The sequence below is a fragment of the Poecile atricapillus genome, chromosome 26 (assembly GCF_030490865.1).
Source record: "Poecile atricapillus isolate bPoeAtr1 chromosome 26, bPoeAtr1.hap1, whole genome shotgun sequence".
In the NCBI taxonomy this organism is placed as follows: Eukaryota; Metazoa; Chordata; class Aves; order Passeriformes; family Paridae; genus Poecile; species Poecile atricapillus.
Genome location: NC_081274.1, coordinates 3,105,285 through 3,130,740, shown reverse-complemented (window position 1 = coordinate 3,130,740; position 25,456 = coordinate 3,105,285). Strand labels below are relative to the sequence as shown.

The 25,456-nt window shown below is 49.1% G+C and overlaps 1 protein-coding gene and 3 pseudogenes across 1 annotated transcript in view; 2 read left to right on the top strand and 2 right to left on the bottom strand.

Annotated features, from left to right (window-relative positions):
- LOC131588609 (zinc finger protein 239-like) overlaps positions 1 to 13,134 on the top strand; it is a 204,302-nt gene extending 191,168 nt beyond the window's left edge. The window contains exon 2 of the mRNA XM_058857559.1: positions 12,095 to 13,134. Within this exon, the coding sequence (XP_058713542.1) occupies positions 12,095 to 12,820 (726 nt within the window). The 3' untranslated portion in view covers positions 12,821 to 13,134. The remainder of the gene's footprint in view (positions 1 to 12,094) is intronic.
- Positions 1 to 25,456, top strand: part of LOC131588521 (zinc finger protein 850-like) — a 497,145-nt pseudogene that overhangs the window by 197,361 nt on the left and 274,328 nt on the right.
- Positions 1 to 25,456, bottom strand: part of LOC131588505 (zinc finger protein 208-like) — a 911,601-nt pseudogene that overhangs the window by 643,083 nt on the left and 243,062 nt on the right.
- LOC131588448 (zinc finger protein ZFP2-like) overlaps positions 1 to 25,456 on the bottom strand; it is a 122,427-nt pseudogene that overhangs the window by 10,636 nt on the left and 86,335 nt on the right.

Here is a 25,456-nt window from a genome sequence, read left to right as displayed (position 1 = left end):
TTTGGAGCTGTCACAAACTTGAGCTGCTCAAGGGAAAGGCGGCTCTGCTTCCAGCAGGGCCCAACTGCACGGGAGCACAACTTGGTTCCCTGGCCCTGAGCCAACGGGCAGCAGCAGCTTCTGTTCCCTCCTGGCCCTTGTGTCATTTCCAGCAGCACAAGACACACCAAGAAAAGCTCCTCCAGAACATGCCATGATCAACACAACCTGATTTCATTGCATGAAGGAGCTCTGACAGTCCCACGGGCTCAGGTTTGTTTGTCAGTGAACAGAGCAGGGAAAAGCACAGACACATTCCCTGCACAGGGAATTCACAGGAGGAAAGTGCAGCGCTGGAGGATGTGCTTGGATACAACGTTCCCACGGCAGTTTTGGGGATAAAATCGTCAGGAGAGAGAAAAGAAAAAGTCCTACCAAGGGTGGGCTGGGGAGGGCTGGTGCTTCCTGGGAGGCTCCCGAAGCTCAAGAGGACAAAGCCCAGACCTTGTCCAAGCTCCGAGCTGGGTCTGAGCCAGAAACCAGGGGGTGGCAGAGCCATTGCTGCTGAAGGGCTTCAGATTGCCAAAGCTAAAGTGTCCAGTATCAAGGAACAACTTGAGGTTACGGAAGTCCCAGTGCCCACGTTCCATCCCCTCATTTCAAGCTGAAAGCAGAGCTCCACTTGTGACTCTGCTTTTTAATAATGAATGTCAAACTTCAACAAAATTCCCTTAGAAAGACCCCATGAAGGTTCACACTGTGAGAGCTCACTCGAGGCAGCCCCAACTCCTGCCCTGGTTCAGTCCCTGTCAAGCCCACTGTGCTTTCCAGCTGCTTTGCTCCAGCTCCTCCCAAATTACCACGAATTCCACTGAACTGAACCAAATCCAAGTCCTCGTGGGTCGGGACAAGGGCAAGGAGAGGTCACTCAGGGATCGCCATCAGGGGCACAACAGCCAGACATGGGGAAATGAACTGAACTTAGGATTGAGCAAATCAGAACAGGAGAATGAGGATTGAAATCAATCTTGAGAAACACCTCCTCCCGCTCCTGAACTTTTCTGTCCGGGCCGCTGCCCGCGGGGCACAGAGAGGGGCCCGGCCGTGTCCCTCCAAACCTCCCTGGGAATCAGCCCAGAGCCCTCAGCCTTCCTTGTGCCCATCCCCGGGGCCTCTTGTTCCTCCCAATGGCTCCCGTGGCTCTCCCAGTCCATCCCAGTCACTCCCAATCCATCCCAGTCACTCCCAGTGACGCCGCTTGTCCATCTCGCCCCTCCGTGTATATGCCGCTCCTCAGCCAATCAGATCGCGTCTCTCTGATGACTCATCAGTTGCCGGGCAGATCCACAGAGTTGAGAGCTCCGCCCTGGACTCGGCCTCCCAGTGCCGCGCGCTTCATTCCCAGTCCCTCCCAGTGCCACCACAGTCCCTCCCAGTGCCACCAGAGTCCCGCCCAGAGGCCCCAGAGACCCTCCCACTCCTTTTTAGCCATTCCCAGTCTATTCCTAGCTTTTTCTCTCTTCACTCCCAGACCTCCACACTCTCTTCCAGTGTCCCAGTATCCACTCTCATCTCTTTCAGTGCCACCCCAGGCCCTGCCAGTCCATTCCCAGTCCCTCTCAATGCCACACCACTCCTCTCCACTCTCTCCCAGTTCCCCCATCGTGTCCATCTCGCTGGTGCCCTCCAGCTCCCAGCCCGGCCCCGGCCGCCTGCTCTGCTCCCTGATGGATTTCTCCCCTGCCCACATCCAGCTGAGCTGCTCCCAGGGCCAGCAGCAGCTCTCGGGCCACGTGCTGGCCACTGCCGTGCTCCCCAGCGGGGACTGGAGCCAGCAGCTCCTGGTGCTGCTGGAAACCGCCCCCGGCAATGCGGGCTCAGCTCCAGCTGCCAGGTGGAGCACGTCAGCCTGGAGCACCCCCTGAGCCGGCACTGGGGCACGGCCCGGCCCCCACAGCGCCGGGGGCAGCGGGGGAGGCACTGGGGGGGCCCAGAGGGGGATTGGGGTGTGCTGGGAGGAACTGGGAGGGAGTTTGAGATAGACTGGTTTAAAGTGGGGAAGGGATTGAGGTGCTTAGGATGGCTGGGAAGGGGTTTGGAGGATGTTGGGGAGGGTGGGATGGGGTTCTGGGGGTCCTGGTGGACCCTGGGAGGGAGTTTGGGGGTGCTGGGTGTCACTGGGAGGGATTTGAGTGAGCCTGGAGGAGCTGGAAGGAGACTGGGGATTGGAAAGCAGGGATTGGGATGAGGTTGGTTGTGCTGGGAAGAGACTGGGAGGGGACTTGATGAGTCCTGGTGGGGCTGGGAAGGGACTGGGAGAGGGTTTGGGGGTCCTGGGGCAGTGGGGAGAAATTGGGAGGGGGCTGTGGAATCCTGAGAGGAACAGGAGGGGCTCTGGTGGGTCCTGGGGAGGCTGGGAAGAGACTGGCAGTGATTTAGCAAAACAGTGATATTGAGCCAGCATCAACATCAATCTGTTAATGGACAAAAAACCTCTCCAACAGTTTAAAGTTACAAAGTGGATGTTTAATCACAGCACTGGGCGAGTGCAGGAGTCATCCCCTTAATACACACTGCAAGTTGACAAAAGCTTCCAGTGTCTATTTATTTAAAAAATCTTGAATTTCCAAAAGATGAATATATATTATTACTAATACATATTCACAATTCTAACACCTCCCATTCCCCACTTTGGATTAAAATGCACGGTAATGAGTTTAAAAAGTCATTCTGCCTATGTGATGGGCTCCTTAATTTGAGGAGGGGGTGGTTTTGGTGAGGAGGGGTCATCAAGAGATGAAGGAAAACCGCTCTTCCTCACTCTCACCTTTCTACCTTTACAATGGTTGACATTACAAATGACATTTGGTACAACTCCAGTTTCCTCCCTTGTGACGTTTAAATGGGTTTCCAGATGTAGGGTCTGTGATCTTCCTGAACCCGTTGATCAGTTTCTCTTTTCTCATTATATGCACAGCTGAACAAACATACAGTGACAAGTAATTTTTTACCTAAGTCCGAGATTCATTATCTCAAATCCTGCTTCTCACTTAATCACTAACTCTAACTAGTTCCAGCAAGGCCTATCTCTACCTAAGATCTCCAATTTTTCTAAAATACTTAATTGTTTAAAATTAGTGACTCCAAAGGAGGTTTCAGAGGGTCCTGGGTGGGTTGGGGAAAACAGGGAGGGTCTTTGGAGGGGCTTGGGGTGTCTGTGAGAGGTTTTGGGGGTTCTAAATCTGGCAGATGCCCCAGGGATGCCGTGAAACACTGCCCACAGCAAGATGCTGATGGGCATCAGGGGCTCCTTGTTGAGCTTTGTCTTCCTGGTGCTGGGGCTCAGCTTCTATCTGAGGAAGAAGGTGAGGGGGGTACTGGGGATTGTGTCCTCCCTCCCCTGCAGCGTGTGTGCTCCCCTCCAGGGCTCCCAAGCTCAATGTCACCCTGTTTTCTCTGTCCAAAGAACTCCTTGAGGCGACGACAAAAGGTTCTTTAGGATTGAAAGTCAATAAATCTGCTCCCCACAAGGAATTCCCATTGTTGGTCTGTGTCCCAATGGTTTTTCCTGCCCCGGTGTTCATCCAGGTGCCCACAGGGAGCCAGGAAGATGTGGAGCCTCCCAGCCAGGTGTCTTCCCAACACGGATCACCAGGACCACGGATCACCAGGGCTCTGCCCAACGGGGGTCACTGGGGATCATCCAACGCCGATCCTCCCATGGGGGATGGAGCTGGAGCAGCGCACGAAGCTCTTCCCGCACTCGGGGCACTCGCAGGGCTTCCCTTACTGGTGCCTCCGTTGGTGTCGGGTCAAGTGAGAGCTCCGTGAGAAGCTCTTCCCACACTGGGGACACTCGTAGGGCCTCTCCCCACTGTGGATGCGCCGGTGGAGGGTGAGGTTGGAGTTTTGCTGGAAGCCCTTCCCGCAGTCGGGGCAGCGGAAGGGCCTCTCGTCTGTGTGAATCCGCTCATGTACGAGGACATGGGAGCTGCGCTGAAACCTCTTCCCACACTTGGGACACTCGTAGGGCCTCTCCCCAGTGTGGATGAGCTGGTGTGTTCTCAGGTCAGAGCTCCACCCAAAGCTCTTCCCACATTCCAAGCAGGTGTAGGGCCGTTCCCCTGTGTGGATCACCTGGTGTCTCATCAGGTTAGAGATACTTCTGAAGCTCTTTCCACATTTTCCACACTCATAGGGCCGTTCCTCCATGTGGATCCTCTGGTGATTCCTCAGGTTGGAGCTCTGGCTGAAGCTCTTCCCACATTCCCCACACTCATAGGGCTTTTCCCCAGTGTGGATCCTCTGGTGCTGGATCAGGTGGGAGCTCTTTCTGAAGCCCTTCCCACATTCCAAGCACTTGTGGGGCTTCTCCCTCAGCTCTGAGCTCTGGCTGGATCTCTGGCTGTGTTCCTGGCACTGGGGGGATCTTTCCTCCTCACAGCTCCCTGGACTGGGTTTGCAGCTCCTCCCTGTGCGGCATCTCCAGGGCTTTTCCTCCTCCTCTTCCATCTGGCCACGGTGCGGGAATGTAAAATCCTGGTTTGGGGAAAAAACAAGAGGACAGCGCTTTGGGGTGGGGATTCCTCCTTGCCCAAGTTCATCTAAGGAAGTCATTTGGCATCTTGTGTATGTAAGAGCCTACTACACACCAAGATTCAGCCCAAACTTCCTCCAAACATAAAAACAGTGATGAAAAACTACCCAAACACCAAATTCAGGCAAACCTCCTCCAGAATAAAAACATTCAGGCCCTGCAAAAAAACAAACCACCAACATTTAGCCCAATAAAACTCAGAAACACCAAGATTCAGCCCAGTGAAAATTGTGGATCCCCCTCTCCAGTCACCTGATGCCTGTGGGCAGGGCAACACTCCTGGGACTGCACACACCAGGAAGGGAGGAACCTTGTGCTGCTCCCTCTTCCTCCTCCTCCTCCTCCCGTGGCCCTATTCTTCCTCACAATTCACTTCCTCCTACTATTTCTCCTCCTGTACAATCCTACCTTCTCCTCCCACATGCATCCTTTCACCATTTTGTTCTTCAGCCCTGCTTCTCCTTCCCTTCTCCTCCTGCCCCCAGGCCCAGCACCCACTGCCGGCTCCCTCTTCCCCCCCAGTCCCACAGCATCCCACCGCAGGGGCACGGATGGAGCTGGGCCAGCTCGGCCTGGGGCAGCGCTGGGCTCTCGGCCGCTTCCGCCCGCACTCGCTCCCCACTGCAGCCGCTCCCGCCACCACAGCGCGGGGGGGCCCGGCCTTGGCGCTCCCCCCTCCCACCTCCCCAAATTCCCCTCAAGGGGGGCGCCAAGGCCCGGGGGGGAGGGGCGCAGCTGGGCTCCAGCTGGGACCATTGAGGGAAGAAAATGGAATGTCAGAAGGGCATCCTGGACAAAGAGATGATGACCCCAAAATATCCAGGAAGGGTCCCTTGGGAGCATGTGGAGGCAGTTTACACATTCTCCCAGAGGGAATTAAGGACATGGACACCCAGGGGAGCAATAAGGGAACTCCAGAAAGGATTTAGACAACAGGGGATGGATGGTGTTGGTGTGCTGGGAAGGGATTGGCTGAAGGGGAGTGTGCAGGAATGTGCTTAAGGCAAGAAGCAGCAGGAGGAATCCATGGGGTAAGAAAAAGGATGATGGAAAGGAAAAGGAAGAGAAAAATACTGAGGATTGGGATGTGTTTCAGAAGGGTGTTATCCTCAGAATTTGCCAGCTGACTCAGATCCTTTGTATCCCAGTTTTCCAGGACAGGAAAAGAAGGAGGTGAGGATTTCAGGGGGTTTCTCTGAGCTGGGAGCGGCAGGAGCGGGCGCAGAGCTGCGGCACCGGGAGCACGGGCTGGGGGCCTGTGGGGAGCTGTGGGGCCGGGCCGGGGCTGTGGGGCAGCCGGGGCTCAGCGCCGGGCGCTGCCTGACCCCAGCACCCCCCGGGCAGGGCCGGCAGTGGCCCCCGGCCCCCAGGAGGCTGCGGGACGCCCCGGCCGCTGCCCGGCCCCGTGGAGCTGCCGGCCCTGCCCGCCGGGGGGGCCGCCTTTGGACACTGCGGCAGGACAGGGACCGGCTCTGGGATACGGGCTGGGGAGGGGAGCCTCAGCACAGCCAGCACCAGGAAGGAACAGCTCACAAATGGGGATTAGACCTGCAAGGATCCAGATGATCTTGAAAGCATTTTGTGCTGGGTCCCTGCAGAAAGGAAGGATTTTGCAGAAAGCTCAGCAGCTGCCACACGATGAGCACCCACAGGCACTGAGGGGGGCTGCAGCAGGGCCACAAGAAGCCCCTGCAGCACTTGCTCCCAAAGGCTCAGCAGCTGAATGCAGCAAGGGATGAGCAAAAGGCCAAGCTGAAGGCAAAGGCCATGGCACAGTTCCTACAGCCCCTGAGGGATCAAGCCCAGGGCCCAAGGGGGCCCCAGCACCCAGGGGACACCCTCGGCCACAAGCACCTGGCACAGGCATTGCCCTCCTGGCCAGGGGACAGCCCACCCAAACAGCCCCTGGCAAGGAATCAGCCTTCCAGCTGCAGGGCACAAGGACACTGCAAGCACAGACAGGAGCACCCTCAGCACCAGCAAGTCCATCCCTTGATGGACACGGATTCTTAGCGCTCTCACAGCTCCCATTCCACCAGGGACCCACCACACTGCAGCCCTTGGGAACATCCAGGGTGGCTCTGGATCCAGAGGAGACCTTTCCTGATGGACACAGGGGCCTCTCCATCCACTCAGAACCTTACACCTAAAGGTGCTAGGGAATATTTTAGTTATTAAGGCATTAAGTGGGAAAGATGAGTGGGTGTGCTCTATTCGGCCACTATCAGTAGATGTGGTGGATGGGATTGAAATGAAGGAATTTTTATTTGCTCACAATTGTGATTGTAATTTATTGGGAAGGGATTTGATGGCTAAATTTGGAATGCAAATTAATGATACAGAGGCTGCTTCTGTTGTACCTCTGTGTCAAATGTCTGGCAGAGCCTAGGCTGAAGTGAACCCACAAGTGTGGGCAGCCCCAGGGAAATTGGCAAAATTAGATATGGAGCCTCTCCAAATTTCCCTCAAGCAACCAGGACAAGAGGTGTCCAAAAGCAATCCCCTGTTCCAAGGGAGGGAAGGAAGGGCTCACAGCCTGTCTGGGAGTCCTGCTCAAGGCATGGCTTGGGGAGCCAGGGATGGCTCCCTAGAATGCTCCTATCCTACCAAGCAAGAAATCCAATGGAATCCACAGAATGCTGCAGGACCCAAGAAGAAGAAATGAGATGATGAAACCGAGGCATCCCACACTCTCAGATCCTTACACCATCCTCAACCAGGTGCCCTCCTCACACTACAGCCATTCAGAACTTGATGCAAAAGATGCTTTCTGGGGATCTGCCCACTCCCAGAGGATGCAAACACAATTCTGCCTTGGGCTGGCAACAAGAGGTAGAAGGGAAAATGCTCAAGACATGGACGGTCCTTCTGCAGGGATGCACGGAAGCACCGGCCTGATTGGGGCAAGCCTTGCAGGAAATATCAAAGGAATTGACCTCACCCCCAGGGACTGGCTTAATGCAGGATGTGGATGACTTGATCCAGTCAGGAGGACAAGCAGAAGAGGTAGAGGAAGCGTCTGTGAAATGGCTTCATTTTCAGGCAAAAAAAGCAGCTTTGAGTATCTGAAAAAAAAGTGCAAATCGTGGAGAAAATGGTTAAATCTTTGAGACCTATTTTGACTGAAGCTTTGTGTTTTATTGACCCTGAGAGGGTTCATGGAATCTCAGAAATAACATTTCCCAGGATTAAAAAGGGACAATTCCTACAATTAACAGGGAAATGCAGGAGCTGGATTGAGGATTCTCTCTTCTAGCCAGAACATTGTGTGCTTCTTTAGCCACAGATAGCGTCAGTGTTAGACAGGGGACATAAAAAAGAGAACAAGTCCCTGGCCCTATCTCCAAGCAGATTCAATCACTGCCTGTGTTTTTTCTTCCTGGAATCAGTCCAATTCCTCCCTCAGGCAGGAAGCCCCTGGGCCTTTGTGCAGGCTTTGTCCCATCAGTGTTAATTTGCATTTCTAAAGCTCCTCTCTTGGCTGCCTGGAACAAAGCTTCTCTTCCAGGGCAGACATCCTGTGACTCACACGTGGCCCCCACAGAATCTGCTATTTATTTTTTTTTAAACAATATTCCATTAACTGTTTTTGTGTTAAAGCGTCAACTTTAAAGCTCTTCTAGTTTTCAAAGTGCAGATATCTCAACACTGGGAAAAAAACAGTTTGTGGAGTTGGGAGAGAGAATCAGTAAGGAACTTAACATCACTAACTGTTGGGTATGTGGAGGGGCTTTGACATCAGAAGAATGGCCACGGAAAGGCAGCAGCTTAGGTCCAATTGAACTCCTAAAATGGAACCAGACAATTACAAAGAGAGAAAACCATCCTGAAGGGTGGATTTTAAGCTCAACAGTGATAGGAGAAGAATGTCTCTGGCACACGGGGAGGAATTTCCTTAATGAAGTAGGAAATACTCCCTGTAAGAGATATAAAGTTAGTAATGGAACTTCCACATGGTGGATCCCAGATGAACCAACTTGGTACTGGGCTCCCAGAAAAACAAAGGAAGGGGATTGCAAATATAATAATGAAACTAAACTGTTTCAATGTAAGAATAAAGGCAAGAATCCTTACTTTAGTATACCTGAAATCTCCAAACTCTGGGACAACTTAAATCAACAGAAAATTGATTTTTGGAAAGCACCAGATGGCTTATTTTGGATATGTGGAAAAAGAGCATACCCAAAACTCCCCCCACGATGGAAAGGGAGTTGTACTTTGGGAATTATACAGCCAGGATTTTTTCTTCTGCCAGGACCAAATGGAGACAAACTAGGAGTGCCAGTATATGAGGACCTAAAAAGAAGCAAAAGGGAGGAGATTGGAGGATTTCATAAATGGGGAGATAAAGAATGGCCTCCTGAGCACATATTGGAAACCTATGGGCCAGCCACCTGGGCACAAGATGGGAGTTGGGGATACCGAACCCCAATTTATACTAAATCGCATCATAAGACTCCAGGCAGTTGTAGAAGTAATAACAAATAAAACTGCTCGGGTAATAGAATTAATATCCACTCAGCAACGTCAAGCCAGAGCTGCAATATATCAGAATAGGTTGGCTTTAGACTATTTGTTAGCTGAAGAAGGAGGTGTTTGTGGGAAATTTAATACATCAGATTGTTGTTTAAAAATAGATGACAATGGGGATGCCATTCTAGATATAGTCAATGATATCAGAAAAACAGCACATGTACCAGTTCAAAAATGGGACCCAATACTAAAAAGCAGTTGGTGGGATAATCTATTGGGAATAGAATGGTGGAAAAAGTCAGGCTTCTTCCTTTTGTGTGCTACAACTGGCTTGATATTTCTTCCTTGTTTAATCCCCTGCTTTATTCAGCTAATCACCAGAGTAGTTCAGAGTATGCAAGTGATAACAATGCCTATAGATCCAAAATTGACTACATCTAGAGCGGCACAAAAAATTATGGTGTTAAAGACACAGAACAACATAGAAGATCCTCGTGAAGAAGCAAGATTAATTTGGAAAAAAAACGAGCGAATAATGAAGGCTAGAGGACAAGAAATATTGCTCAAGCCAAATGATTCATGAAAAGAAAAAAGGGGGATATTGTTATAAATGCGTATCATATTATTGGCTTTTCACAAGTATTATAATGAATATTATATGTATAAGATTAAAAAATTTCGCTGTAATAATATAGTCTTCTTTATTTCTGTTATTAATGAAACTTAGAAATAGTGGTATAATACATGTATGTTAAGCTATGACATAGCATTAAAACAAAAACTACTTTTGTTTGTGTAACCCAAAGACTGAAAAAGATAGCTGGAGATCTTTTTTTCTTTTATAAACTATCTTATCCAGATGAAGACAGCAGTGACCAGAACTCTGGGGGGGAGGAATTTATTGCATTTCTGGTATCAGGGAATGTAAATCTCGATGGTGCCAAGAAGATTGATCTATTGAGAAGGGGGCAAGAGAAAACTAAACAGAAGAACACCAAAGATCCTAAAAAGAATGTATGAATATGTATGAGAATTTATGGATATGTAGTAGGGTTCTGTTTTTAAGGGACAATCCTTTGTTAGAAAGGTGTGCTCTCTTGGCTGAATGCAGAGACACCCGGCCGTATCTGCATACTTTACTTTATTTTTTCCTCCTAATTGTTTTTTTATTAAACTTTTAAATTCTACAAAAATTATGTGAACCTAGTTTTTCACAGGATGTTATACAAAAAGGACATGCAGCAGGCGGATCGGGAAGGCGGAACCTTCCAAGCACCTCCGCCAGTGTTGGGCAAAGGGACAGGGACATGCGGCCGGGAAAATCAGGACAAAAACGAGGCCGCGTCCTCCAACAACTGGAGAGAGCGCACGGCAAATGGCCCATGGCCTCTCCCTTTGGGCAGCAATAAAGTCACTCGCACACCACTCCTCTGGCTCCTTGGGCCACACAAACCTCTGGCGCCGGGAATTTTCCCGCCCAGCCCCGGGCACAGCGCAGCCACCTCCGGCCTCCCGACACGAAGCGGGACGAGCCAGCGCTGCTCCGCCACCGCCTCCTGCCGAGGCCCCAGCGGCAAGGAGACCGCGGGCAGCCGCTCCCGCAGCGCCCTCAGCCCAGGGCCAACACGGGCCGGCCACGGCACAAGCCACCCGCCACAGCCCCCTGCCGCCCCCTCCCGGGCCCGCAGCGAGCCCCGAGCCCCCGCAGAACCGAGCGCGGCTCCCACCTGCGATGGCTGGGGCCGCCTCCGAGCTCCGCCGCCGCCTCACCGGGCTCCGGCCGCTGCTGCCGCCGCTGCCGGGCCCGCACAGACGCTCCGGCAATGGCGGCTCTCCTGCCCCACGGCCGCCCTGGGGGCGCCAGCGGGGCCGGGCTTGTCCCCGCTCTGCCCAATCAGCGCGCGCCAGAGCCACGAGTGACGGCAGAAGCAGCCAATCGCAGCCAGCGGCGGGCTCTGCACACGGCACGGCCTCGCCTGCCTTGGGCTGAGCTCCGCCATTTCTCGGCAGCCTGGGCTGAGGAGCGGCCCCGGCGCTGGGCCCGGCCCGGGCAGGAGGCCAAGGAAGCGCCGCTGCGCTGAAGCGCCGGGAGCTCGGGGTGTCCGGGAGCTGAGGGCGCTGCGAGCTGCGGGTGAGTCCGGGATGGAGCAGGGCTATGCCGGAAAGAGGCCAAAACTTTGTGACTCTCCTTCCTGTCCCGGGCGGGGAGCAGAACACACAAGGAAAGGCTCGGGGGTCTGGATGAGGGTGGGGACAGTTCAATCCTTGGTCACGGGCACAGCACACCTGACTTGGGGAAATTAATTGTATTTAATATCCAACATTTCAGAGCAAGAAAATGAGAAGTAAAGTAATTCTTACGGAAATCCATCTTCCCCCCAGCTCTCCCTCCTTCCCGGGCTTAACTTTCTGCCTCTCTCCGTCCCCCTCCCCGCCCAGAGGCACAGGGATGGGGGTCACAGTCAGGTCATGTCAGTGCCTCCCCCTGAGGGACAGGAATCCTTGTCCTGCTGCAGCCTGGGGTCCCTGCCAGGGGCCAGAGTCCCTCAGGACCAGGCTGCTCCAGCGGGGATCGCCAGGGGGATCCCCGAGTCCGGCCAGGAGCCACTTCCATGGCTCTGCAGGGGCTTCCCCCGGGCTCGGGGCCTCTCTCAGGCACCCCCTGCTCCGGCCCGGCCTCATTGCCCCCCTCACCCCCCCATGCAGCGAGTGCCTGGGCAGGGAGATCCACGATCTTCACGGGGCTGAATCTTGGTGTTTCTGAGTGTTATTGGGCTGAATGTTGGAGTTTTGTTTTTTTGTGGGGGCTGAATCTTTCTGTCTTGGGGGGGATATCAGATTTTTGGTGTTTTGGAAGTTTTTGATCTGTTTTGATGTTTGGAGGATTTTTTGGGCTGAATCTTGGTGTCCTGGAGGTCCTTCCAGACACTAGATGCCCAATGACTTCCCGAGATGAACTTGGGAAAGGAGAAACCCTCAGCCCAAGGCTTTTTCCTTTCTTTTTTTCCCCCAAACCAGAATTTTTGATTCCCAAGCTGTGGTCAGATGGAGGAGGAGGAGGAAAAGCCCTGGAGATCTCACACAACGAGAGGCTGCAAACCCAGCCCAGGGAGCTGTGAGGAGGAAAGATCCTCCCTCTGCCGGGAAGGTGGTCGGAGATCCAGCCGGAGCTCAGAGCAGGGGGTGAAGCCCCACAAGTGTTTGGAATGTGGGAAAGATTTCAGCCACAGCTCCAGCCTGCTCCGGCACCAGGTGATCCACACTAGGGAAAAGCTCTACGAGTGTGGGGAATGTGGGAAGAGCTTCAGCCAGAGCTCCAACCTGAGGGCACACCAGGTGATCCACAGTGGGGAAAGACCCTATGAGTGTGGGAAATGTGGGAAGAGCTTCAGAGATACCTCTGACCTGATGAAACACCAGGTGATCCACACAGGGGAACGGCCCTACACCTGCTTGGAATGTGGGAAGAGCTTTGGGTGGAGTTCCAATCTGAGGAAACACCAGCGCATCCACACCAGGGAGAGGCCCTACAAGTGTCCCAAGTGCGGGAAGAGTTTTCGGACCAGCTCCCATGTCCTCCTACATGAGCGGATTCACACAGAGGAGAGGCCCTTCCGCTGCCCCGACTGCGGGAAGGGCTTCAAGCACAGTTCCCACCTCACCGTCCACCGGCGCATCCACAGTGGGGAGAGGCCCTACGAGTGTCCCCAGTGTGGGAAGAGCTTCTCCAGGGGCTATCACTTGACCCAACACCAACGGAGGCACCAGTAAGGGAAGCCCTGCGAGTGCCCCGAGTGCGGGAAGAGCTTCGTGCGCTGCTCCAGCTCCATCCCCCATGGGAGGATCGGCGTTGGATGATCCCCAGTGACCCCGTTGGGCAGAGCCCTGGTGATCCGTGCTCCTGGTGATCCGTGTTGGGAAGACACCTGGCTGGGAGGCTCCACATCTTCCTGGCTCCCTGTGGGCACCTGGATGAACACCGGGGCAGGAACATCCATTGGGACACAGACCAACAATGGGAATTCATTGTGGGGAGCAGATTTGTTGACTTTCAATCCCAGAAAATCTTTTGCATTCAATCCTATCTTCTGGTGGCATCTAGGAATACTGAATGGTCTTGGAGGTCTTTTCCAACCTCATTAAATGCACAATTTTGATTTCCTATTGCCCAAGGGTGTCTTCCACAGCCAAATGGTGATGAAGTGGGGCAAAGATCAAGGTTTTGGAGACAGTGGGGTGGAAAGCCCTCCAAAAAAGCTTCTTCCCTCCCACTCAGTCACAGGGATGCTCAGCCAGCACAAAGAAATCCTTTTGTTTTGGCCTATATTTGCTTTTCATTTCTCTTCTTTCCTTTAAAATATCTAATTTTGGCGTAAAAATAAAGACACTGAATTAAGACACAGGTGAGAACACTGAGGGACATAGACATGGTGGGCCACAGACATGGGGAGTGACATGGTGAGACCTGGACAGGGATGGGGACGTGGCCATTCATGGGGACATGGGGAGACACTGGCACAGATGGAGACGTGGGGGACATTGCCAGGGATGAAAACATGGTGGGGACACAGCCATGGGTGAGGACATGGTGGGCCATGGCCAGTGACATGTGGGGACATGGCTGTGGCCGCTACCATGGGGGGAACTTGCAGGGGCTGTGGGGGATGCTGGGTTTGAGGGAGTTGAGGGTTCCTGGCAGGGACTTGGGGCTTGCTGAGGGCTTTGGGGAGCCCAGGCCGAGCGGCTGCGGCTGCGCTGGGAGCCCCTGGCAGAGGTTCTGGGGCAGCTGCTCAAGGACCCCCTGGCCTGGAGCCCCAGCCGGGCATTGGGCTCCTGGAAGGGAATGAAGGTCCTTGTGCCCAGGAGGGAAATCCCAGCACCTCCAGGGTGTGGGGGGCAGCTGAGAGGCCACAGCAGGGAGGGGAAAGCCAGACAGAGCTGTCCCCCTCCAGAACTGCACCCCAAAAATCCCCAAACTCAGGAATTGCTCCCAGGAAAAAGCTGCCAGGATCTGCTTCAATTGAGTGAAAGGGGGGATAGGAGAGGTGGGGTGGTGGATTGGTCGGTAGTGGGGCAGGACTGGAGGAGCAGGGGAAAAGAGGGGCATGGGAGCCCCATATTGGGTTTGGATGAGTCTCGCTCCTACTTCATCCTGCCTCCTTCTCTTCTCTGGCATTTTTCCTCTTCCTCCATCTCTTCTCCTGTTCCCCTTTAGGCCCAGTGCACACCCTTGGATCCCCATTTTTCCAATTCCTTCACACCCCACGGGAGGAGCCAGGATGGAGCCAGGGCAGGCCGGGCTGGGGCAGTGCTGGGTTCTTGGCATGGTCCAGGTACCACCCATGCACCCCCTCCCCAAATTTCCCTGGTGGCTTCAGGGGTCCCAGTGCTTTTTAGGGTTTGCTGGGTGCCATGCTGGAGTTTGGTGTCTCCCAAGGAGTCCCCAGAACAGGATGACACATGGGGGGGACACACGGGGGTCCTGATCCATCACAGGGCAGGGTCTGTTCCTGCCACAGCCCCCGCGTGGGGTCACCCCATGTCCCTCCCCACTGCCCCCCATAAACGGGACAGGGGTGAACTGGGAAGCTTTACTGGCAACACTGGGAGCAGCCGGGCGGGGGCAGAGTGACAGCGGGGCTGGGGGGACACACGACCCCTCCAGAATCCGCACAGGGATGGAACGGGGGCTCCTGGCCGGGTGCAAGGCCACGGGGAGGGGCTGCAACCACCAGAGGCTCAGGAGCTCTGTGGGCAGAAAAAATGGGGTGACATCAGGCTGGGGGCCCTGAGGGAGCACACACATTCCAGGAGAGGGAGGATATGACCCCCAGGACCCCCCTCACCATCTTGCACAGGTAGAAGCTGAGCCCCCGATCCCCATCAGCATCTTGCTGTGGGCGGCGTCCGGTGGCATCTCTGGGGGGTCTGCAGGGGTCAGGATCCCCCCTAAAACCTCACACGGACACCCCAAGCCCTTCCAAGCACTCTCCCAGTCTCTCCAAGCCCACCCAAGACCCCCAAACCCTCTCCCAGTCCCTTCCCAGCCCCACCAGGACTCATCAGGAACCCTCTCAGTCTCTTCCCAGCACAATGAACCACATCCCAACCCCTGCTTTCCAATCCCCAATCTCCTTCCAGCCCCTCCAGTCTCACTCAAATCCCTCCCAGTGACACCCAGCACGCCCAAACTCCTTCCCAGTTTCCACCAGGACCCCCAGAACCCCATCCCACCCTCTCCAACATCCTTTAATTCCCTTCTTAGCCATTCTTGACCCCTAAACCCCTCTCCCAGTTTAAACCAGTCTATCTCAAACTCCCTCCCAGGTACTCCCAGCACACCCCAAACCTCTTCTGGGCTCCCCCAGTGCGTCCCCCGCTGCCCCCGGCGCTGTGGGGGCCGGGCCGTGCCCCAGTGCCGGCTCAGGGGGTGCTCCAGGCTGACGTGCTCCACCTGGCAGCTGGAGCTGAGCCCGCATTGCCGGGGGGGGGGGGGGTTTCCAGCAGCACCAGGAGCAAAATACACAGAATACAAGCGTACAGCAATTTATATATGGGGAGGGTCCAGGGGTGGATACAAAACTTCAACCAGTGAGGGATATCCTGGGGAGGGGAATAGGACACATGGACCAATGGGGTGCTGTGGATTAGGGGATTTCCAAAGGGGACGTCCAAGCAGGGGGTTGGCATAAGGCAGGATTGACAGGGAACATTCAGGAACAAGGGGCAGGGTGGACAAGATTGATAGGGAAGGTGCTGGAAAAAGGGGTTGGGATACAATGATGGGCAGGGCAGGGGAGGAGATAACTTTGGGTTAAACCAACAAAGCAGGGGGGTAACAGAACAAACCAATTATACAAACAACTTGAAATGAAACAAAAACACACCACAACATCTCCCCTTTTCTGTTTAAAAGGCAGAGCTGTGGTTTTGGGGGATCCATTCTCATTTTGGATACACGTCTCCCCAGCAGGGCTGGTCACTTGGCACTTCTCCCTGATTGACCTCTGCAGTGGGAGAGCCCTGGGAGGGCTCGCTGAGCCTTGTCCAGTGGGGCCTGCGGGGCCAGGCCGGTCCCTGGCTCGGCTGCAGGGGGGTCCCAGGGTGTGAGGATGGAGGGTTTGGGAGGGTTCCAGTCCTGGATACAGGGGTGCACGGGGGTCCTGCTGCAGCGGAATGGGAGTTCAGGGGGGTCCCTTCCTCTGTTCTGGGGTTCAAGGGGTCCCAGTGCCTGAAAATGGAGATTCAGTGGGGTCCTGGTGCCCAGAAATGGGGGTTCTGGGAGGTTTCCATTCCCGAGAATGGGGGTTCAGGGGATTCCAGGTTCCAGATAAGGGGGTGCAGGGGTTTTTGGGGCTGGGGAAGGGGGTACCAGGGGGTCCTGGTGTCCTGAAATGAACATCCAAGGGGGTCTCTATGCCGAGGAAGAGGGGTTCGCCCGGAAATGGAAGTGCAGGGGTTCCCCATTCCCAGTGTAATAAATAGAATTGATTCGTGCTACTTAAATTGTAACTGTTATTAAAGTTATCATTAGAAACTATCAAGAATCAGTGTTATAAAGCAGATGTACTCCTTTGCTGATGTTATATGTCAGAATTAAGGTACAGGATGTAGTTTAGAAGATAAATGGTGTCTCAAGACCAAAATGGCCTTGAGATGGACCAAAATTATAATGAATCTAGGCATTGGGCCTAAAGATTAGTAAATATAAGGCTAATTAGTAGACTAACATAACACAATGCTTAGGAATGCAACACGTGCAAACCTGTAAGGTTATCCAAAGGACAATGAGGAAGAGGAGAAGCCTTCACCAAAAGACCACCAAAAGAAGACTGAAGACCCCCTAACAACAAGTGAAGCATGCGCCATTGAAGAAAGGTGACGTAAAGTCAGCAAAATCAGAAATAGGAGGAAACTTATGGGAAACATGAATGAATATTTATAAGCATACAGTATATAAGTTTAGCTTGAAGTGCTTTATTTTGTACGTGAGGTGAGGTGAGAAGCACCCCCTGTACCCCGGTCGGTTTTGCTTATGCCTTAACCATCTGTAACCACTGCCCAATTGTATGCACATTGTAAGAGACAGGTTCGGGAATCAAGAGACGACCCAGTGTGAGTTAGTTGCTTGTTCCAAATTTATTACAATCTTAGCTACATTTTTATAGTATTTTGAAAAGCTAACATGCCATCTGTATTCTACTATGATTGGATAATTGCTATTTTTCACGCATTCATTTCTACATTTCTATTGGACCAGCTCATAACACCCAAGCTCTATAAGATACTTTTTAGTAAAACTTATTAAGATACATTTAGCAGATTTCTCATCCTAAATTCTTATTCTTCATTGTCTTATTAACACTTAGTCTTCTTCATTTCTTTGATACAGTATTTTGCCAAGGATTTATGCTAGCTCAAAGTCAGGGTTGTGCAGGCCTTCCAAGGAGCTATGGCCTCGAGAAGCGAGCCATTCTTCAACAATTCCCCCGTTTTCCGTCTGCACAACCATGACTTTGGTTACCTTAACAAACAAACGCTTGATTTTGTTGGATATTGCAAAGGATATTGCAATATCCAACAAAATTGCAAAGGATATTGCACAACTAACACATAACAATCCAATGATCATAACAGAGATAATTAATAATCCTGTTTTACATAAACTCTTAACCCATCCTGTCAGTCCAAGCCAATCAGCCAGTTCATCAATCCCAAAGAATCCCACATCTTCTTTGATCTTCTGTGTATATTGCATGAGTTCTTGAATTTCCTTGTGGATGGATTCTGAATGATCTTGTAAGTCCATACAACACATACCATCAAAGTCTTCACATCCATGACCATGTGCTAACAACAAAAAATCAATGCCTGCTTGATTTTGCAGTACTGCATGCTGAACTTGTGACATATCAATTGCTAATTCAGAAAGTACTCTGCTAGTACCGTTTGCTTGTTTTACAACCCAACAACTAAGTTTTTTTAAATTGTGATGAGCTCTAGCAGCAGCAGCACCTGGCAAAAAGGTAGAAGCAAAAACCACTTGCCATCTGTTCCATAAATCCAAATTATCATCACAGTCAGAACTCAAAATTTGACAAAGATCTCTTTTCCATCTGACACGATGTGTGCTATTAGGATGATGGTGTGGAAGCGCCACGCTGAGTTGTCCAATTGTGCAAAGACCTCCAACAGGTTGTGATGGGATACCTGCCCATGCTCTGTTACCACAAATTAGAAAATAACCTGTTGGTAGTCTACGAGGGGATTGAGTCCCAAATACAGGGTTTGATGCATTCCTCACCATTTTAGCACACCACTGCAAAAAATTGCCAGTTGGACTTGTCAATGTGATGATACTGGATTGTTCACATCTTTGATCAGTACCTTTTGCACACAATTTGTTGCTAGCATTTAGATAAATACAATAAGCAGCATCTAATGAATCTGCTAGATCAATTTCTTGTGGCTCAGGGCCTTCTGGAAGATGATCATTCCAAACATCATAATTCTCCATACATTGTGAAAAATTCTTATATCTATTCCCTAGACACCTTGTCTTAAAAATGTCCTGAGTCTCTTTCATTGCCTTGTCTAACAAAGTCCACCTTGATTCATTGACTGGAACACCAATCAGACAAATAATGAAAGGAGACTGAGGTGTCGACAGACTAGCACAGAAGGTTGTAGTATTTAAACTACGAGCAAGTGAAACCCATACATTTTCCCATGGATCTATGGTCTCTAGTTAACATGCCTGTTATTAAAGGTAAAATTACGAGAATGAAAATGCCAGTTGCCATTTTGTGCTCTTTCCCACTGTCTACATGAAATAGTACAGTTTTTGCACTGTGCTGCAATTATATTTGTTTTCTGAGCAAGTTTTGTAAATGTTGCTATTTTCTGAATTCTAAATATTAGATTGGCACTTTCTAATGCACCCACATTTTCCCATAATGATACGGCTTCTGCCTGTGTTAAAGAACAATTTAAGTATTTTGTCAATGCAGCAAGCGGAGTTAAATGGTGAATTTCTCTATAACACCTAAGACAACCTCTGTGAGGTTTTGATCTCTGATATTCTCACAAATCTCTTTTACAACCTTCACACACAATTCTTATCCACAATTTTTCTGTGGTTTTACAATACCAACACCTTATACCTTCTAATTTTTCTTTAACCCATTGTAGATAAACAGAAAAATAAACGCTTTCTATATAGGGAGTTCTATAATCAACTTGTACACCTAATAGATAATTGACTTCTCTCACTAATGGCTCAAGGGCAAGTTGCCACTGTTTACTTTCTCGCCACCATCTACTTCCTTGCAGTCTGGCTGTGATATCCCACTGTTGATGTGGTTGATTGTGGCTCGTGTCCATTTACTCGGCACCCATAACAGTCCTGTAGGGGTATCAACACACACGTAGCCTCGGCCATTAAATAGGACTTTAGCTGGTCCTATCCAATGTCCTGTTTTAGGCTCTCTGTAAGGAACAAATACTTCATTAGTTACAACACTTGATTTTACACATTCATTGTGTATGACAGCTGGAGGGTCTTGACAATCTGCAAAAACACACAAATGGTTAATTACAAAAAGAACTTCATCTAATTTTTCTATTGGGTCAGAGATATCTTTGAATTTGTTAAGATATTTCTTTAAGGTTCTGTTAGTTCGTTCCACTATTGCTTGTCCTGTAGGAGAGTTTGGAATCCCTTCAATATGGTCAACTCCCCATTGCTGCATGAATTTTCTAATATTGTCAATGGCATATGCAGGGCCATTATCAGTCTTAATTCACTCTGGGACCCCCATAATAGCAAAACATTGGGTTAAATGTTTCTTTACATGCAAACTCTTTTCTCCTGTCTGGGCTGTAGCCCATACAAATTTTGAATAGGTATCTACAGTAACATGTACATATTTTAATCTGCCAAATTCAGAAACATGGGTAATATCCATCTGCCATATCTCTAGGGCTTTTAACCCTCTAGGGTTGACTCCTATCCCTAACCCAGGACCATGATGACTACATTGTGGACATGCTTGTACAATTCCTTGTGCTTCTGAAATTGATAATGAGAACTGTCTTTGTAGGCCCTTTGCATTTTGATGAAACTTCATGAGCCATATGAGCAAACTCAAGCTGATTGAGAGGAACTCTCCTCTGCACCCAACTAACTAATTGATCTGCAATATGATTGCCAAGACCAAGGCCTTCTTGAAATTTATGACTTCTAATATGTATTAGACAATATGGTGCTGATCTTAATCATGTAGCTTGTTGTATTTGTTGAAACAACTGCATTAACTGTTTATTTTGAGTTTCCTTAATAAAAGCATCCTCAATCCTTTTCAAAATACCTGCAACATACAATGAATCTGTAACCACATGAAGGGGACATTTTATCCACCGACACATAGCCCAACAAACTGCTGCTAGTTCAAGCATCTGTAATGAGTCTCCCTGCTCAGCATGTAAAATATGGTAAGTCCAAGATCCCTGTTGCTGCCAGACAATTGCTGCTCGTCTGGTTGTTTTACCAGCATCTGTAAAAACTGTATGTCCCTCTTTTAAAGGAATTAATGAATGTTTAGGCAATTGAATCCAATTATGATCTTTCAATATTTGAATAACTTTACTTTTTGGAATTTCATTAGTTACTTGCCCATTGTATGCCAATAATGCAAGCTGAAGAGGATAAGAGTGATGCATTGTCCGTTCAAGATCAGCAGCAGTCATTGGGATATGAATACTCACTGGTCCATTTCCTGAAAAAGCAATTGTATGATCACAACCTTTTTTAATTGTCTCTCCCACTTGTTCCATCCGGGTCTGTAAGCTATGCTTAGGTTGCATTGATACAAAGACCCACTCAATTATGTAAACCAGATACTCTCCCCTGTTTTTCTTTTGCCATTGAGCAATGATGGCACACACTGAAGAAGGCTGTGAAATAACAAGCAAACGAAGAGGTAAATTTATTACACGCTGTGATGGCCATCTGGTAACAAGTAAAGAAGGAAGATATTAAATACATTGTTGCTGTGTTTCTGTGAGAACAATTGGAGCAGCAGGGTTAGTTCCTTTTAATAAAGGTCACAAGGGGGCAAGATCTTCATTAGTAATTCCAACAACAGTGTGGACCCATTGTAAATCACCCATTAAAGTTTGTACATCTGTAAGATTTTGTATTTTGTAATTCAGTGTTGCTTTCAGTAGATGTATTATGCTGTCACTAATTTGCCACCCCAAGTATTTCCATGGGGCAGTTTTTTAGGTTTTCTCAGGAACAATTTGTAATCCAGCATTAGACAATACTTGTGTGAGCACCTTTAATTGTTCATCTGTAAAAGGGTGTTCCTGTGCAATGAGAATATCATCCATATAATGATAGATGATAGCTTGTGGCCATTGTTCATGTATTGGCTGCAAAGCTGTGGACACAAACAGCTGACACATGGTGGGACTACTGTGCATTCCTTGAGGCAGTACAATCCATTCATATCTCTCACTAGGTTTCTCTTTATTAATTGCAGGTAATGTGAATGCAAACCGTTTTGTATCATCTGGATGTAGTGGAATAGTGAAAAAACAGTCTTTTAAACCAACAATTAACAGTGGCCACTTTTGTGGTAACATTGCAGGTGAAGGTAATCCTGGTTGTAAAGCTCCCATGGGCTGCATTTGTTCATTAACTTTTCGTAAATCATGCAAAAGTCTCCATTTTCCTGATTTCTTGGGTATAACAAAAATAGGTGTACTCCATGGACTTACTGATGGTTTAATATGTTTTGCATTAACCAATTCATGTGCTTTTTGCAGCCGTTCCTCACTTAGCGGCCACTGCTCCACCCACAAAGGATCATTACTTTTCCAGGTCAGTTGTCATGGGGCTGGCTGCACTGCAGGGACCGCGGTGAGAAAACCGAATCTGGGGTAGTTAGTACCACTCCCCATTGAGTTAAACATTCTCGACCAATGAGGGCAAATGTTCCTTCTGGCAAAGGTATTACTGTTGCAACTGCACAGGCCTTTCTTCAAGCACAAATGTTAGAGGATTAGGTGTGACTGAAGCAGCTGCAGACACTCCTCCAACTCCATCCACAGCAGTTGTGGTTGTTTGCAATGGCCAACAGGGTGGCCAAATTTTACTAGAAATGATGGTAATATCTGCACCTGTATCTAACAGTGCTTGTATATTTATCTGTTCTTTTCCATTTATGATGGTTGTGTTTTGAACAGGACGATCATGCATTCGTAGTGTTAGGTATGTAACTGGTCCTGTTGAACCAAAGCAAGCATCTCCTCTCATGGGTCACATAGGCTTGGATCCTTTCATCATTGCAGATACAAGATTTTGAAAGGGAATTATTTGTGCAATTTTACTGCCTTGAGGTATAAACAAAGGCGGATGCAGTGTATATGCAACAATTTGAATAACTCCCGTGTAATCTGCATCAATGAGTCCTGGTATCACCAAGATACCTTTTAAGCCTGCCGATGAACGTCCTAGCAATAATGCTCCTACATCGTGTTTAGAGGAATGAATTGGACCTTTGAAAGTTGTAGGTATCTTTTGCGGCTGATTGTCTATAAGGGTAACTCCTACTGCTGTTTCCAAGTCGATTCCCAGGCTTCCTGTGGTTGCAGGGCATAACTCTGGGTCTCGGGGGCAGTTGCTGTTATCCGCACGCGACTGCCTTTCGCAGTCATGGTAGGCATCAATCTAATACTCATGGTAGCATGAGTATTAGATTGGCAATTATTACACCTTACATTGCCTACACATTGCTTTTGTAAATGCCCAGTTTTTCCACACCGAAAGCAAACATTTGTCGGTCAGGAGCGTCCTCCTTTTACAAGAGGTTTTAAAGCCGCAGCAAAAGCTTGGGTTTGGGTGGTTATTACATTTAACATTGTTTCATTTTGTGTTTTCACAACACTAGCTACAGCCTCTGACATAAAAGCAGCTTGCTGTTGATACACTGCATTGGCCATACGTTCTAACATTGTTCCCAAGTCAGCTGTGCCTGGGAGAGTAGCTAGTATCATTTTAGCTTTTGGATTTGCATTCTCAAATGCAAAAGTCCTTGTTAATTGTTCTCGTACTTCAGGAGTTAGGTCTGTTGCCTGATCGAGTGAAATGACAAGTCTGTTAATAAAAGAGTCAAAAGACTCATTCATTCCCTGTTTGATAGTGGTGTAGCTTGGTGCTCTTTTATCAGCTGGAATCCTCCACAGGGCTTGCTTTGCTTCCTCAGCAGATGCATTATGCAAATCTGCTGGAAATTGTAATTGCTGTGCCGCTGATGCATAGATACCTTTGCCCATTAACATATCGATAGTGGCACCATGAAGAGGATCAATTGGCTGTCGTGGTGTATTTATAATTCTCTTACAGCCAGATTCCCATTCTCGCTCCCACAATACATACTGTGAGGGAGTGAGTAATAGTTTTGCTATGGCCATACAATCGTCAGGTGACAAAACATTAGATGCAAAAATATAATTAATCATTTGCTTAGAGGGCTCTGAATGTAGTCCATATTGAGTAACTGTATTTCGTAATTGCTGCATTAATTTCCATTCAAAAGGTGTATATTGTGCTCCAGGCTGGCCATTAGCAAGAGTTCCTTGCTGTACTGGATAGGCATGTGGAGAACAGGCAGCTGCAGCTTCCCATTGTCCTTCTAAAATAGCATCCCTGATTACTGCAGACCAGCGACTGTGAGATTCAACTGGTCGTATCTGCATTCCCCCTGAAGTGGTAATTATCATGTCACCTACTGGCTGCCTTCCATGAGGATTTAGATTGCTCATTTTCTTGATTACTTTTTCTAGAAGTTTATCTGATGGCCTCTTATGTTTTGGAACTGTAATATCAGAGGGTGTTCCGTCAGCTTCGTCAGCTGAGCTTTCATCCCCAGAGTTTTTTGCACTAGTTGTACGGAATTGGGAAATTGTACAGTCTTTGCCTCCTGTTTCTGTGTTGTGTTGTTTGTTCACAGGAGATAAGGGGGATGCATTCGGAGTTACTGAGGTCAGTCCTGTCTCTTGATTGGCAATTTCTTTTGCACTTGTTTTGACAGGCACTTTAATACCTTTTGCAGGACTAGGGTCAGTGAATAAAAAAGAACTTGATTTTGCTGACACTTCTATATCTTCCCCTCCTAACATTTTCTGTGCAGCTAATGCCATACGTTTTTCAGCTTGGTATTGATTTAGCGCATGAATAATTTCTCTCCAAGTGGTAGCAAGGTCTCTAGCAGATTTACTGCCATCAATAGTGGCATCCCATAAGGCATCTCCAATTTTTTGCCACTCTGTTCGGTTAAAGGTTTCCATGGAATCTTGCATAAATCCCTTCTCTTTTGCCCATTTACATAGCTCTTGGAGTTTTTTTGTGCTTACACCGGGCTCTCACTTAGCGAGAAATTCTGCCAGCAGCGATAATGCCGCTTCTCTCTCCATTTCCCGAGATAGCGCTGCTACCGGCACTTCGGAGGACGGCCGTCAGATCCTCTCAACCTCTCCAGGCGCTTTGTGCCGAATCGCCTTCTCTCCTTATTCCAGAATCCACTGGATTCTTTTACTGCATTTCTGCAATACTGAGCCTCTTGACAAGGTCCTCAGGCAGCGTGCTGGCTTTATTTGTAATCCCTGGGTCCCTGTTTTGGGCAACAAAATGTAGGAGACAGGTTCGGGAATCAAGAGACGACCCAGTGTGAGTTAGCAGCTTGTTCCAAATTTATTACAATCTTAGCTACATTTTTATAGTATTTTGAAAAGCTAACATGCCATCTCTATTCTACTATGATTGAATAATTGCTGTTTTTCACACATTAATTTCTACATTTCTATTGGTCCAGCTCATAACACCCAAGCTCTATAAGATACCTTTTAGTAAAGCTTATTAAGATACATTTAGCAGATTTCTCATCCTAAATTCTTATTCTTCATTGTCTTATTACCACTTAGTCTTCTTCATTTCTTTGATACAATATTTTGCCAAGGATTTATGCTAGCTCAAAGTCAGGGTTGTGCAGGCCTTCCAAGGAGCTATGGCCTCGAGAAGCGAGCCATTCTTCAACAGCACATATATATAGAAATAGATATACCTGAATATATTTACTAAATTGTATCTTTCTTACTAAATTGTATTCTTTTACTAAATTGTATTTTTTTATTATTTTGTTTCCAGTTTATTAAAGTATTTTATCAATTAATTAGATTGATTGTTTGGAAATTTGAAAGTCATTTATAACACTACTTATTTCAAACATTATGTAGACTATGTAGGAATGAAAAAAACCACCAAACTGCAGCAGGATATCCACCGTGCTTTAGGTTCTTCTTATTGAGATTCTGCAGGGTGAGAATATTTGGCTCATTCTGAGA